The sequence below is a fragment of the Channa argus genome, chromosome 16 (genome assembly GCF_033026475.1).
Source record: "Channa argus isolate prfri chromosome 16, Channa argus male v1.0, whole genome shotgun sequence".
NCBI lineage: Eukaryota > Metazoa > Chordata > Actinopteri > Anabantiformes > Channidae > Channa > Channa argus.
Window position 1 is genome coordinate 19031810 of NC_090212.1, and position 15592 is coordinate 19047401.

The 15592-nt window shown below is 41.0% G+C and overlaps 2 protein-coding genes across 15 annotated transcripts in view; one reads left to right on the top strand and one right to left on the bottom strand.

The window, feature by feature from the left end:
• The window catches only part of dctn1b (dynactin 1b), a 39739-nt gene extending 38111 nt beyond the window's left edge, over nucleotides 1–1628 (top strand). For all 7 annotated transcript variants that reach the window (XM_067479740.1, XM_067479734.1, XM_067479736.1 and 4 more), the window contains one exon: nucleotides 61–1628. In XM_067479740.1, coding sequence (XP_067335841.1) covers nucleotides 61–198 — 138 coding nt within the window. In that variant the 3' untranslated portion in view covers nucleotides 199–1628. The remainder of the gene's footprint in view (nucleotides 1–60) is intronic.
• alms1 (ALMS1 centrosome and basal body associated protein) lies at nucleotides 1136–15526 on the bottom strand. 8 transcript variants are annotated; one of them, XM_067479727.1, is made up of 18 exons: nucleotides 15325–15526; nucleotides 14062–14239; nucleotides 13601–13721; nucleotides 11645–13502; nucleotides 11347–11506; nucleotides 10228–11235; nucleotides 10037–10152; nucleotides 8509–9562; nucleotides 7940–8062; nucleotides 6300–6455; nucleotides 4778–5817; nucleotides 4529–4646; nucleotides 3603–3818; nucleotides 3113–3375; nucleotides 2700–2841; nucleotides 2362–2419; nucleotides 2151–2250; nucleotides 1136–1973 (listed from the first exon to the last, which is right to left on the bottom strand). In XM_067479727.1, exons 1-18 carry the CDS (start codon nucleotides 15358–15360, stop codon nucleotides 1929–1931), a joined length of 6792 nt encoding a protein of 2263 aa, XP_067335828.1. In that variant the 5' UTR covers nucleotides 15361–15526; the 3' UTR covers nucleotides 1136–1928. The 8 variants fall into 8 exon arrangements, with proteins under 8 accessions (XP_067335828.1, XP_067335831.1, XP_067335832.1 ...); XM_067479730.1 differs by having other exon boundaries at nucleotides 14062–14218; nucleotides 15325–15525; XM_067479731.1 differs by lacking the exon at nucleotides 15325–15526 and adding an exon at nucleotides 15204–15324 and having other exon boundaries at nucleotides 8596–9562; nucleotides 14062–14218.
• Between the last annotated feature and the right edge of the window lie 66 nt (nucleotides 15527–15592).

The window sequence follows — 15592 nt, forward strand, 5'->3', positions numbered from 1 at the left end:
TTGTTTTATTCGGTCAGGTTTACTTACTCATCAGTTCATCTCTTCTTTTTCTGGGTTAAGGTGAAGGAGGAGAAGCAGGGCGACACGGTGCTGGTGGGTCGGCTCATGGTGCCATGTCTCCGCGGTCAGGAGCAGGTCCACCGCCTCGTCCTGTCACAGACTCAGCTGCAAAGAGTTCACGGCCTGCTGCGAACCTAAATTCCACGTGCACTGTAATCCAGCCTGCTGCGCCTGTCATCAGCTTTGCTTCCACTCCAGGGCTTAAATATGGTAAATTAACCAGCAGGAAAACCGTCAACTTTGTAACTGAATGTCAGCGTTGCAGTTTGAAACCATTTAGTCTCTGGATCACTCTGGATTTTCAATGTGTTATTTTCAATTTAGTCCCCAATATATTTGTTCTCTATTGGGTGAGTAATTCATTCATGAACTGATGAATATTTTAACAGTCCAACCCTAGTTTTAGTCATTTGTTTAAAGCAAAATAAGAATTTCACTGTTTTATGGTAGATTGTGTGAAAACTCTCTATTAATAATTAGTAATGAAAGTGTTAAAGCAGCTCTTCCATCCTCCTCTAAAACCTTCAAATTAACTTTTATTAATTTTATCCCGTTATTGATCTTTAATCAAAAATCTATTTTACTCAACTACAGCCCTGCATAGAGAATTAGACCCTTAAAATATCAGTGTTTTTTTTTTATAAAGCTCCTCTTTGGCCCTGGTGTGGAACCAGCACATTGTGGTTAATATTAGGCCACAACACTGGGTGTTGCTCCATGTTTCTATGTTACACTGTTGGCGCTACTGTTAATGGAATTGTGACCGCGTTGTAAATTTTAACCATGCATCACTGTTGTGCACTGTTTAAAAGGGAAACTTCCAGCATGCATTCAGGATTTTGTATTTTCCCCTCTGTGGTTTCACTGTGGGCTGCACAGAACAAGAACTGATCAATCGGGAGGGATTTACTGTGTAAAACGTGACTGAAATTCTTTTGCAGATTTCTCATGTTTATTTACTGCACTTTAGTCAGATGACTGCTTATATTATTTAAATTATTTAGTATTTATTACACATGGTGTAATTAGTTACAGTCTAATTTTACATGCTTCATAAATACCGGTTGTATTGGTGAAATTAACAAATTACAAAAATCCAAACGACTGTATTACCTGTTTTCTGCTGAGATTCCTGTTGCCGTTTCAAACTTAGTCCAAGCCTTAAATCTGCAGAGAGCTCTGTGGTAAATTGGTCACCTGCCTTATTTTTCCATCTGTTAAAAGCAAAACTACATCTTTGCCAAAGAATCTTTGTTTCTGTTCACCATGTTTGCCATAACCAGTTTTAAAAGGCTTTTAGTTTACTAATTTTTTTTTTGCGTATTTGTTTACACAGTACTGTCATAACTTGAAGTTTTAATTTAATTAATGGGCATAGTGCATCTACATAAGTGTAGTTTAAGAGGGAGTAAGCAGATATTTGTTATTTATTCATGATGTTGTTTCTGTGTCTCAGTGAGCAGCTGATGTACTGAATCTGCAGCTTGTCTAACTTGACTTGTTTTTTCCTCCTCTGGCTTCCTGCTGTCACACAACTGATAACTAATCAATAAATACATTAAAGCCAATGCATCTTTGTCAGCCTTCTGTTTTAAATCAAGTCAAAACATAAAATTCAATAAAATGCAGAAAACTGGTTTTATTTCCAATAAAAAAATGTTTAAGTTTGACTAAAACAACTATATTGTGAGTTGAAATGTCAGTGATGATTCCCAAGTAAAATTCTACTACATAATCTTTAAAAATAAGTTAAAAGATGGTTATAAATAAAAGCTAAAGTTTAGTTAGGTTGTTTTTGCTTTAAGCGGTTCACAAAAAGTGTGAAAAATGCTTTGATGCCACTTATTCAATCTACAGTAATGTTTATCTTATTGCCATGCTGATCTTCTGCCCAGGACGTGGTTGGTAATTCTCTGAAAAACAAAAAGTCATTTTCAGAAACTGTCTCTATGAGTTTGTCTTTTCTTTTACTCTACATTTAAAAAAAATAAGCTAAATTCTGTTTGGCTCCTGGAAAATAGTTGACTGAAGGTGATTTCCTGCACTGTTCTTAGTTTGGTAGATTTGAGTTTCAGCTCGTCTTGTTGTACCTTGTTGTAGAGTTTAGCATTCAGTCGGTAAGATTGATATTCAGCTTTCCTTTTTTCCTCCTCCCTCCTCCTCTGCACCTCAGGTAGATTCTCATAAATCCTGGAGGGCAAACAGGTTTAGGCAAAATGTTTTAAATGTCTCATGTAGTTTAGGTTGTTTAAATATTTTAATGACATAGTAACAGGAGAAAATTAGGCAAATAAAACTTACTGTTTTGATCTCTGGATCATCTCCTTTCTGGGAACAGCTCGTCTGAGAAGAACGGTGCCTAAATGGAAAGGTAACAAGCCATTACCCCAAGTACTTACTAAAATGCTACTGGTAAAAAGAAAAAGCTATTTCTCTTCTAAAAACTTTGCATAAAAACATGTAAGGTTACGCTAAAACAAACACCTAAGTTAAGAGGCTCTGTGCACAAAAAAAAGCAAAACCAAAATTCTGTTGTGACACTGACCTGCGATTTGACAAGTAGCTGTCACCATAATGAGCAGAAAACAAAAAAAAGGTGCAGCACTTGATCTTCTAATAGTGTGTTCTTGAGACCCTACCTGGCTTTGGCAGTCTGAAGAGTTCATCTTCCTCTCTAGTGAAAACAGGCTTCAGTTTCCTCTCCTCCATCTGCAGAGCCAGACGCCTCATCCTCTGTCTGGACCGAGAGATGAACTCTGGCCGCTGCATCTCCAGAGCCTCCTGCAGGATTTAAAAGAAGCATAAACCAGAGGTCAAGATAGAGTTTTTTTTGTTATGTACAGTTACTTACTGTTCTATAAAATGCCCAACCTATATCTAGCTGGACATATAAAGTATCAGTGCTTTCATGACAAGAAAGCCCTATGGAGGAAGATGAAATATGGCTGCCTCTCTAAAAACCATAGCAGGTGAATTCCTTCTCAAACCTACAAATGAACAACCGTCCCATTTTATAAGAAAAAACTAAACTAAACGACAACTACAGACCAACCTGAAGAGAGACACGTGCCAGACCAGAGGACATCTTTTTGGGTCTCAGCTCTGGATCAACTTCAGCATGATGTATGAAAGTGGGCTGTTGATTTCTGTCACCATGGACTTGTCTCTGTCTGAGCGGTTCTCTCCACGGATGTCTTGTTCCATAAGGTTCAAACCAGGCAGTGCTAGGCCTCCATGCTGACGACTCGTCTTCAGGCTGGTTCTCCTTCCTCGCCTCTGATCTCAGATCGTCAGCAGAGATAAACCAAGAAACACCTGAAACCCACAAATCTATTATTAAATTAAGTCGAATTACAGGGTCAAACTGACATAAAAACAAAATAACTACGCACATATAAGTATACTGAAAAAAAAAATACATTAAAGTAAAACATCCTTTAACAGATAAAAGACGATGACAGAACTAAAATGGCATTTCATTATTTAAAGTTCAGTAGCGAGACGCTAAGATAAAAACAGGTTGGCTTGCGAATTTAAAATACCTTCAGGGTAAGGCTTTGATGGGCTTCTCTTGCTCTTTCTCTGCTTTTGGAACTCTCCACTCTTTGATAAGCTCCTCTGGCCTCCTGTTCTTCTCTCTGCACTGAACAAGGATAGTGAGATCGGCCTCGGAGCACTGGTTTCACCAGGTGATGGGAACGTGGTTCCAACATCTCTGGTGTGTCTTCGAGTCCCGTTACTAACAATCTCCAGGTCACCTGAGGAAAAGGAGAACAATGTGAAGAACTTTATAAAAAAAAAAAAAAAACCTATGTTCATGGCAACTTTGCTTTGTTGGAGTTGGAACTTCAGGTTTAGCGGTTTAGCTAACCTCAGCAGATTTACATACGTGGCCCAGATTTATTATTGTTGCCTCTTGGTGTGACTGGGTGCATGACTGGTTTTCTTTATCAGTATATAGGGTAGATCTGCAATAAACAATTGCTCTTTAAATAAAAGTAAAATCTGAATATTGCTGGTCCCGTCACCTAATAAACTGAACCTCCTCTTTTTTTCATTCTGAGATGGTTTCTATTTGCAGAGAATGACAAAAATCAATCAGGAACAATTCAAGTAGTGAATACATTACATTACATACAGAGTAAATACATTATATGTCAAAAACTGGACCCTGCATTAAATTTGAGGACAAGACAGCACAAACTAATGCTAGCAAGTCTCTTCAAGTCAGACTGTCTCTTCGAGTTACACTGTCATAAAAGTGGCTTCTGTTTCTTATGGGGGAGGGGGCACCTTAAACATTCTGTACAAACTATCTGCCAACAACTGGCGTCAGTGTGAGAAAGTCGATAATGGTTATTATTAACAATGGTTATTTAAACTTACCTTAACAATGAATACATGTCGTTTGGTAATATAAAAGTTTTCTTTTTTAGAACAACAGAGTAATCTGTTGTGCTGGACTGACCTGCCTGGATGCCTTTACTGACCAGTTTTACAGCCTTCTTGGTACCGAAAGTTCTGGAAGGGCCACTGTGTGATGGGAGCATGTAAGTGCTGGTTGATGACGCAGAATCAGCAGCAACCTGCAGACCAATGCAAGCACAATAAAGTTTAATATCAGCTTAATATCTTCTAAGTTCAGGTTTAACTGACCTGAGGAAACCCTGTTTATTCTATGTGAGACAAATATAAATAAACATATAGGAAACCATACTTCATAACAGGACTGAGGACAACATGCAGATGTACATACAGATTCATCTGTGCCACTAGTCTCTGATTGTGTGCTTATGTGAGGGGCGGCCAAGTTTCTCCCCGTCCTCTGCTCCTTTCCTTCTTTCTGCTTGTTGATGGTACTGTAAAGTTTACTGAGGCTGGGGCTGCTTTTCAGATACTGGACTCTATGAGCGCCGAATGCTCGGATCAGTCGGGCAGTGTCAATGGTGGACATGGAGCCAGACACCGTGGACAACGTGTCGGTTCCGTCTCTGTCTGCAGGACAGAGGTGCTGACTCTGGAAGGAGCTGCGTGAGAGACTGGAGGTGAAGAAGGCATGACTGTCGTCCCCTGCAGGCTGAGACTTCTCTACCTGAAGCCTCTGTGTCCAGGTGTAACTGGGGAGATCATCTTCCATCCGTTTACTTCCCCCGATGTTCCGCTCTGCTTCTCTGGCCTCATAGCGTAAACTGCTTTCGTCCCCTCTCAGATGCCGCTTTTCTTCTCCTGTAGCATGTTTGCGCCTCATTCCTAGCTTCTGATTTATGGGGTAAGAATCATGATATTCCTCCGCTTGTTCTGGCACATCAGCAGCTCTTGTGTTATGAATTGAATGAGACAAGCGCTCAAGACGGTCCAGCAGTGAAGCCTCTCTTTCGGTAGCTGGCCGCGACTCCTCTAGTCTCAACAGATGACAGAACCTCTGCCACAGCTCGTCCAAACTTCTTTGCTGCGAGTCAGGGTGATGGATGCCAGGATACCGGCTCTGCTGTTCTCTGGAATCACCGATGAAGTTTTGGTTCACATGAGGACTTTTTCTGTCATGGTCCATCTCCATACGAACAGGCTGAAATGCCTCATTACTTGGCTCTGGTGAATTATGAGTAAAAAACGGAACCGGGCTGGTTCCTTGGTCTCTCGTGGAGGGTTCTTGTTTGCTTGATGTTGGGACTCTGGTAAAGGCACCTGACACCTGAGACGATTGATGCAGCACTTGGCTCTGACAGGTTTCGCTTTTATCTGTTGCCACAGAAGCATCTTTAAGAGAGAGAGACACAACATGTGTTAAGACAGAATTTAGAGAAAGCAATTCTTTATAAACAATTATACTAATTAATACTAAATACATTAGGACCGCAAACATGTAAGTTTAACATCCTCCTGGTTACACAGAGCTCTATGAAAATAAAAAATATATAGTACTGGAAAACCTTTATTTAATGGGCTCCACTGTATTTCTTAGCTGTTCCCGAGTGTGTTACTGCCAGTTTAACAATGCTCCTTTCATCTCATCACATACAATGCACACATTTTTAAAGTTTCAATTACTATATACCAACTACATTCAACCAGACTGATATGTTCAAATTAAGCAATGACAGACTTTATTGTTTTGGAAAAGTGGTACTTGTTTATACATGCATTCACCATATGAATACGTCAGCTATAAAATTAAATGTTGGCATTAATTCAGTAACTACTGAGAGTATGAATACTGCGATACCGTATTTTCAGCTCACCTCTGCGTTCAGGTTGCTGCATTCTGAAGGTAGCCGTTTTGAACCTCTTGCTGTAGATGCCCTCTGTATGTCTGATAGTGACTCCACGGTCCAACCCTGGATTGAGGTGCCCGAGGATGTCACTACTGAATCGTGGGGGCAAGGCGTCGTCTGAGCCTGGGGAGAAATTAACAGTTGCTTGTTGTTGTGTTCTATTCAAAGGTTTCATTCCTGAGAAAACACTGACGGAGAAGTAACCAACATTTTAAGCCAGTAATGAACAGTAGACATTACAAAAAAAAAAAAAACCTGGAGTCCTTTCTCCCTCTGCCTGCCTGCTGGGGCCTTTGCTCAGTCTTTGTCTCACTCTGCCCCTGAACGTGAATAATTAATGAAAAGCCTGGTGCAGGTTACAATAGACCAGCTGCTACTCATACAGACACAAGGGAAATGAAAGCAGAGCCTGCATCTTTATCACATACTCAACGGACAATTCAATTCTCTGGAACCAAAATGATTTACCTTTTTAACTTTACCTATTTTTACCATTTTTGAGCTGAATCAGATTCAAACCTTGTACACAGATATTTCCCAGGGTCATTTGAATTTTTATTTTCAGATTGAGATGCACAATTCATACATCTTTAACATTTTTCCTTTTATCATTGGTTGTTTGTGTTGAGTTAAGAGCCATTTTCGTCTTTCCACAAGTTCCCCAATCTAATGGACTTTAAGCTGTGTTCTTCAGCCTGCTGCTTAAAGATGTTCAAAATAAAGTCATTTAAAGACAGAATTATTCTCTATACATATATTAAAAAAGAGAGAGACCTAAACATCAGAACTAAATTTGGTATTGGTTTTATTTTTTGAGCTCTGGTGCATCCTGTTTCCACTGATCATCCTCGACATGTTTCTACAACTTGATTGGCCTCAGAGACAGGATTGTTCAGAGACCACTTGGAGTTTGCCAGAAGACACCTGAAGGACTCTCACAACAGAAACAAAGTTCTCTGGTCTGATGAAACAAAGATTGAACTCTTTGGCCTGAATGCCAAGAGTCATGTCTGGAGGAAATCGGACACAGTGTGCCAAGCTTGTAGCTTGAGGCTGTAATTGGTGCTAAAGGTGCTTCAACAAAATATTAAGCAAAGGAGGTGAATACTTATGCACATTGATTTTTTTCATTTATTTTTAATACATTTGCAAAGATTTTAAAGTTCTTTCATGTAGTCATTATGGGGTATTGTTTGTAGAATTGAGGAAATTAAATGATAATCCATTGTGGAATTAGTAAAAATAAAACAAAAATATGTTCACTTCACTTAATAAGGCAAATAAACCACAAATTCTCACATGAGAAAAGTTTATAATACATGGCATTTTGGCTAGAAAAAGTACTTATTAAAACATTATTATAATTTTGAATTGGCTATAAATATCCATGCAAACAATTGCACCAATAAATGGTAAGTGCCATGTTATGTGCTAAACACAGGTAAAGCAGAAATCATGCTCTACTGGCACATCTAGTTTTTTAAAATTATTGTGGTCATTTAATTTTCAGTTTAAAGTAGAAGGCCAGATTTTAAAAGAAGAGACTCTAGTACACCAATGGTAATGTGTAGGTATCAACAAAGCTGCTCAATACAAAAACTGTGTACCTGTGTGTGAGCTCTCTATGGTTGTGTCAGAGGGACCTGTAGAAGAGACATCAGCTTCTGTCTGAGGGACGTAGAAGAGCTCCTCACTACCACCAGGTTTATAAGGCAACAAAACAGGCATTGCTGTAGGAGGTGAGACACAAGGAACAAAAAGCATAGATAAATCATATAGAAGATATTTCACAGAGAAAGCAATTTTTATATTTGCCTGATGAGTTAAGAAATTTACTATGTAGATAGATATCATGTAGCGAGGGCAGATGGTACATTTTCAAGAAAAAAACCCAGCTCCTAAAATGTTTGCTTTTCTGTTGGAGCAGCTGTGTGATGGGCATTTATGGTAGAGCAATACAAGCAACGTAAAGAGAAAAACCTACATTTTTAAAATCAGTGGCCCCTGCTGTGATACCGACAACCTACTCCTATATCCCCGCTCTTTGTGTTCTCATATGGCCTAGTTTAAAACTGGTCCACATCATGTTATTAGGACATAAATAAAAGCTTCCTTGTTGCTTTAGGTTACATAATACTCAACAAGACAAATATGAGACAAAGCTTTAACAGCCTACCTGATGATTCAGTGTTTAAGTGCCCTGGGGAAACTTCAGGTCTGTGATGAGGTGCAGAAGATTGTGCAGATGTATAGGTGGATGTACCTTGAGATACAGCGGTTTTAAATAGGATGGAAGAGTCGGTGCGTTCAAGCCCGTGCTGTCTGATTTGCTCTCGTGTTTCAAACCACTCTGGTGGACTGGAAAAACAAAAACCTTCGTCTGCACTGCTAGCAGTAGAAGAGGAGTATCTAGGGGGAACAAATTTTGCTGGCACCTCTGTAACATCATCGTCAAAACTGGAGAGGACAGCACTGGTTTGTCTGTGATCACTTGCTTTTGGGGACAGAGTGAAATGGACACGATTGATGTGACCAGTCTTAGGAGGGGACGCAGAGGTAGTTATGCCTATGGCCTGTTCGGCTCCATGACCATTAGAAAGAGTGCGATCCTGGACAGATACCTCATCATTCACATCTTCTTTATGGACATTTTGTGAGGGTGAAGGATTATCTTCAAGTTGGCCTCCAACAGTGTCTTGCCTCTTCTTATTTCCTGACATTAACTGAGAATTTGGATCTTGATTTCTGGTAGAGAGACTGCTTGGTTCAAACTCCAACGCTGCCTCTCGAGTAGTCTTACTGTCTTCATTCTCAGAAAGCGGAAGCTGCTTATTAGCTTTAGGGTGTTCAACTGCTTCTGTGGAGAGCTCAGCCAGGTGGAGTGGCTCTGGAGCTGGGCTGAGTGGAGGCGCAGGTGATGTGGAGGGAGAGGAGGAGGTGGAGCGCTTCCGGGTGGCAATAGTGATCGATTTAAGGGGACAAGGGTGTGTTCTGGGGAGAGTGACTCCTTCTCTGGCTGCAATTTCATGTATACGAGCCTCCAATTTTAGGTGGCGAGGGTGCTGAAGCTGCACAGTGGAATCAGGGAGGTCTGTGCTAAGGCCTTGCATCGTCCGGTCGTTCATCTTACTAAAAGCGACGAATGTCTCTACTGGCTGAGGTGGATCCTGTCTCACCGGGACCACAACATTGCATGTTCCACTGCTCTCGGTATCTGTGCTCTCCTGGCTCTGGAATTAGAAGGTAAGAATGATCTGTGAAGCAGCAAGTCCTGAAAAGGTAATAGTTTACCTTATTACCTGTGAATTAATTAATCCACCACAATCATTTGTGTTACATTCACATCAAAACGTTTTAGCACAGTAACCAACCCTTGAACTCGTTTGCCAAATAGTCTGACATGCTGGAATAAAGCAACACAGCAACCAAACCTCAAAGTTAATTATTAAAGCTTACTGATTTTGTTAAATAAGGAACGTCAAACACTAGCTGAAACACGCCAGTTACCTTAAGAGTGAGATCTGTCCAGACATTAAGAGAAAGACAGAATCACAAAAATACAAATTAGCTGATTTAAAAACATAAATTTTTGCTAATAATTTACAATACTTTGTGCATTTGAACTTTGATAAGTTTTAAGGCTTTAAACATGTGACTGTTTGCTATGTGAAGTGTAAATATACAGCTGTCTTCATGAGTTATACCATCATAATGTTTTTCAACAGAAGGTCTTTCTTGATCTCCTCAATTCGGTCTCTATCTTCTTTGTCCAACTCCCGAGACTCACACCGCTGTCCTGAGATCTTCAGCTTTATCCACTCTGCAAAATCAAAACAAACTTTCAATAAAGTTTAACTCTTAGGTGCTATATCACACACTGACTACATTGTTATACCTTTGGCTTTGCTCTCTTCTTGGTCAGTGATGCTGTTTGAACTGGACACCATTGTAGATGGAGATTCGCTCTGGAGTAACTTGGCCACTCTGACCGCCAGTGAGCTCTCACTGCTTCCATCACTCAGCAATCCCTGATCTGTTTCACTGACTATAATTGAGGAGGACCTACTATGTGTTGGATGTCCAATTTTAGTTGTTTCGTCCTCTTCTGGTGCCCCCACTGTGTCTGAAGAAGTAGATGAGAGCTGCTGCGTACTCACAGGTGGCAGAGGGATGATAACAGCTGGCTGTGTTGGGATTTTGCTATCAGGAGGTGCAGCACTGCAGCCCTCAGGCTCTGTTCGTCGGGCTGGTTTGGAAAGGACCAGAGTCGCAGTACCATCTTGTGTCCCTATAGCTACTGCAGGGGCTGCAACAAGAGCTTGTGTGGATGGATAACTTTGTTTTAATTTCTCAGAGGTAAGCATAGAGTCAGATGACGACCTAGCCACCAGAAAGGAGGAATGAGTTCTGGGATCTTCAGCGGTAGAGGAGGAAGTGAATGAGTAGTCCTGCAGTCTGGGGGTTTTCGTCCTCAGTGAGGAGATGTCCCTCAAGGCCTTTGAGCTTTCAAAAGAATCCTCTGTACTTTGATTTAAACTACGGCTTGTTGGCAAGGGTGACCCAACGTTTCTTTCACCACACGTCAACTTGGTACCTAATGACACCTCAGAACCAAACCTCTGTCCCAGCTGGACAACATTCTGGTTGCTGGTTAAACTGCTTTCTTTCGGTTGTTGCTGGCTGGAATGCAGTACAGAAACATGGTTGTCTTTATAAGGCTGGGAGGAGGATGGACTCCTGGATGCAGTGTGGATAGCTTCTGTATCTGACAATGAAGGACACGTAGTCTGATCTGGGATCAGTACAGCTGGACTAAGACTGTCCACACATAATGGTATGGATATACTTGACTCCACTGACAGAATGCTGGACCTGGAAAACTCCCCTTTATGAGGACTGCCACCTGAAGATACAAAAGATACAATGTTTGCGCCATCTTTTTGTCTGTTAAATGCATTTACAAAAAATAGGCTGTTAGAATTTTATAAGTTCCATTTTCAAAAAGTTTAGGCACCTTCAGAAGGTTCTGCACTCTTGGTCGGGGTACCAATAGAGCCTCTGATTGTGCAGAGATCAGTGGGAGAGAACTCAGGCTCTCTGATTGGCCCTCTGGGTACAAATGGAGTCAAGATTTTCGAGGGAGACTGGTCAATACCTAGGTTATGAAGATACACCTGGGGGTTTAAACACACACACAGAACACATCAGGCAAAGTCTGTTCCCCCCTTATCTATGATGCATGCTGCGAAAAAGTATGTATTAAATATTTATGTTTTAAAATATTATTATATGTCATTCCTGTTTTCAATTACCGGAATTCGTTCTTCAATGTTGAGCTCTTGATGCCTGGGCTGAGGTGGCGGTGTTGACAGTTTTGATGTCCAGTATGGGGCATAATTATCAACCTCTAGGCTGGTGACAGAAGAAGCTCCAATCGAAGCTCTTAATTTAAGTCCACTGTTGTAACTATCTTGGGAACTTGAAAGTGCCACTCTATCAACCGACACATCACTGAACTGACTGAGTGTCATGAGAGGTGATGCTTGAACTGTGGTGCTTGGCTTCTGGAAGTCATTCGGTATCTGACTTTTGTCTTTTTCTGGAGGTTTCGCCGTCTTTTGAACTTTCTTTTCCGACATGACAACTGTGCTATGAGAGGAGTGGGATTGTGACCTGCCAAATGGAGGAGCACCGCTCTGAGCTACAGACACAGTGTTATCCTTGTCATTAGGAGCACTACCCACTGCCTGTCCTATTCCTGGAAAAGAGGAGCAAGATATAACTGAGGAGGACCTCTGTGTGACAGTCTGGTTGGCAGTACTTGAGACTGGAGGCTGTTGTAAACTCTTCACCTGCTGACTGAGGATATGATTCAGAGTGTCAGATACTGCATCGTAAGCTTTCTTTTTGGGAGAGATACCAGAAAATCCTTGCAGAGCCAAGCTATCAAACAGCGACGTATTGCCTGAACTCTGATTTGCCCTCCAAGCGTCTACTTTCTGCATATAGTTGAGACTTGGGAGAAACTGCACTTTTTCAGAGGTAGTTTCCTGTTGGCCCTGCTTTTTCACTTGAGAACAATGGTCTTCAGCAACAGGATCTGGCTGTGGAGAGGTGCCTGTGCCTGTGTTTGATTGATTCATTGAGTTCTCTTTATCAGATTCTACAACAGAAAGTTGCCCTAATTTAGTCTTGACACTTGATTTAGGTGTGGCCTTAAAAACCCCTGGAGTGGACTGCGACTGTGGAAGAAAACCCAGGTAGGACCCATCAATCCCTGTTTGGTTTCCAAAGGACCAATGGTCTTGCTGTTGGTGAACTCTTGGTATAACACCTGCTGAAAACACACATGTCCATGGTGCACCACCAGGATTTGTTCTTGTCACACCTAACTTGCCTTCAGAAATCTCTGTAGGAATTTGTGTGAGCGATGAACATGGTGATGTGGGACTTTTCTCCTGTTTTTGTTTAGATTCAGCTTCATGTTTGCTGTGCCTCTCTGCCTCAGCCAGAAGCTCTCTGTGTAATGCTTCAGTAGTGTCATCAGGCTGAGTGCTGCGGGACCCCGTGGTAATGTTACAGACCTCAGACGACAGTGTTTGAGATTGTTCAGGGTTTGTACATATATCAGGTTCTCGTGTTTGCTGTTGAGAAAGAGAAGCTTCACCTGGAGGACCTTCTATTCTAAACAGGCTTTGGTCAGTGCCTGGTTTGCAAACTTTAGTGCTTTTAGAGTCTCTAACCAGAGATGCTGTGCTCTTCACAGACATCCCTGAGGAAGAGGAAATGGCACTACTGCTGCTTGGCATGCCAATATCTTTCTGAAGGCGTTCCAGAAGTTGCTGGGCAGGAATATCCTTACTCAAAAACAAAGTCTCATCCTCATTAGTCTCCCCCACTAGTTTGCCTAGTGATTCTAAACCATTTTCACTGCTACCTGTGTCAACTATGGATGGTGCTTTCTGTTTGTCAGTTGAGAAGTGAGAGCTTTCATTTAGTCGGTCAGCCTCTGGCGACAAACTATGTTGGGACAGAGAGCAGCAGCTGCTTGCTCTTTCGTCAGAGAGGACAGTTGCCTGCGACAATGAGCCACACTCAGAGGCCTGAGTGGTCCATTCCTGGGACAGAGCATGAAATCTCACTGATGCCACTGAATTGTCAGGGTACGCCCTTGAAAATAAAAATTTAAATACATAACATCAACAAATTAAACTTTTATTTACATTATAATCCTGTTGTAGAAAAACTGGTAATTGACATTTTTTTACCTTAAAGGGGCAAATTCATTGTCACTTTGATGGAATAATAAGTATTCAGTCAAGTTGTGTTCCACACCAGCAGTTGCAGCCAACAGGGTAAGGGCTGGAGACAAATTACTGTCCTGAAATTCTGACCATACAGAAAGTGTTTGATTTCTACACGCAACATAACCAGGCATAACACTTACTGTACACCTGAATTACTGAAACTACAAACTTTAAAAAAACAGAAAGCCCCAAAGGAATAAATAAGAACCTACTGTGTTGAATGATCAACTACACAACTTTAAATGTCAGTTTCAATACCTTGGCATAATGAACGAACATAGTAAACATAAAAATAATATTTACTACGTTTATGTAATCAAATCCACAGATTTCCAACAATTAATGCTTCTAAATACCTATTCAACATTATGACAAAAATGTATATAAGTTAATAAACATATTATTTCATTCAATGCACATACCTAGTTGCAAAGAATGTCCTCCTGGCTGTTGAAGCTCAACATCATCTGTAGTAGGTCCAGGCTGCCTTAGGTTGCAACTGGCACTGTGGTGACTTTGAGTTGGTTGGTTTTTGGGCGTTTGTCCAACAGACTGACTTACACCTTCATCTGCTAGCAGCTGAGGAGACAGTGGCACCCTCTGTGAATCAGTGAAACTTAATGCATAACTTAATGTCCCCATGTCCTTTAACCCTGCAATGTAATCTTGACAAAACTAAACTGTTTTTAAAAAGTTAGTTAACAGCTCTATAGTTCTTATAGAGCATTGTGCTAAAACATATCCTTAAAAAAAAAAAAAGAAGTCCCACACAGGCCAAAACAAGAATGAACACTGAGATCAACATGAAGTTGATCTACAAAATGTAGAAACCAAAATCAAAAGAAAACCAATCTGACAACCCCTAACGCTATTAGCAAGGCTACATACACGTAATTTTCCCTGTCAACTATTTCCACCTACAAGATTTCCAAAATACACTGAGTAGTGTGTTAAAACATAACTTTTTTAACATCAGCAAACTGTCTGAACACATCTGTAACTTAATGCACAACGCATGGGGTGGGGACTAAGGATCATGATTCCATCTATACAACGGTGTGCTTCCCTGTTATCGGGGCTCAGAACCGCCACTAAGGGATCGAATTGATTGCTGGGCGGGGCTACACCTGGTGGGGTGGGATTCGGTCCCGCGGCCTTCTGCATCGCAACCTGATGTTTTACCCCTAATTGAGGATAAACTGTAAGCGGTCATCTGCTGCCGTTTTGGGTCGAAAATATGTTCCTCGTGATACAAACGCACGCTCACCTTGCAAATTGCACTTTCCTTTAAAAGTTAAATGAAATCATTGTGCATATGTCTTATCACGTTTAGTTTGTTTATTAACATTAGCTGACAAGCAAAGCTTAACGTTAATTAGCAACAGGTGGGGATAATGACACATGGCTAAACAATGTACTATCTGCACACTGCTGCATAGATAGTCACCGCTCATCTGTGTCGCTGCCATTAACAAACCCCACACTGCGTTTAAAAGGCAGGAGTATAGTCGATAAAGTAGCTAACGTTAGCTAACAACCACGAACATGGTAAGTTAGCACTTACCCAAGCTAGGTACTGAAATCGGCCAACGCTAGGTAATTGCACGCGAAAGCGAAACACGCCAGAGATGCTGCATAATATCATGTCAAAACACGAATAACGTTCACGTTATAAAATAAATCACCTCTGAAAGATCCATGTTGTTGTCAGTCCACAACATTGACCGCGCTGTTCGTATCCATGGAACGTTGCTAAAACATAAAATCTCGCGAGAAAATGTTTGAAATGAAGACCGCCAAAGATCCTCCTATATTATCACTTGTTTTACGCTAGTTGAGACTCTTGGGTGCTCAACTCTTTTCAGACTTCAATAGGTCTACTTTAAATATTCATTCTGACAAACATTTCAAACAAACAGTTTATCAATCTATTACACGTCATTAAATTGTCAT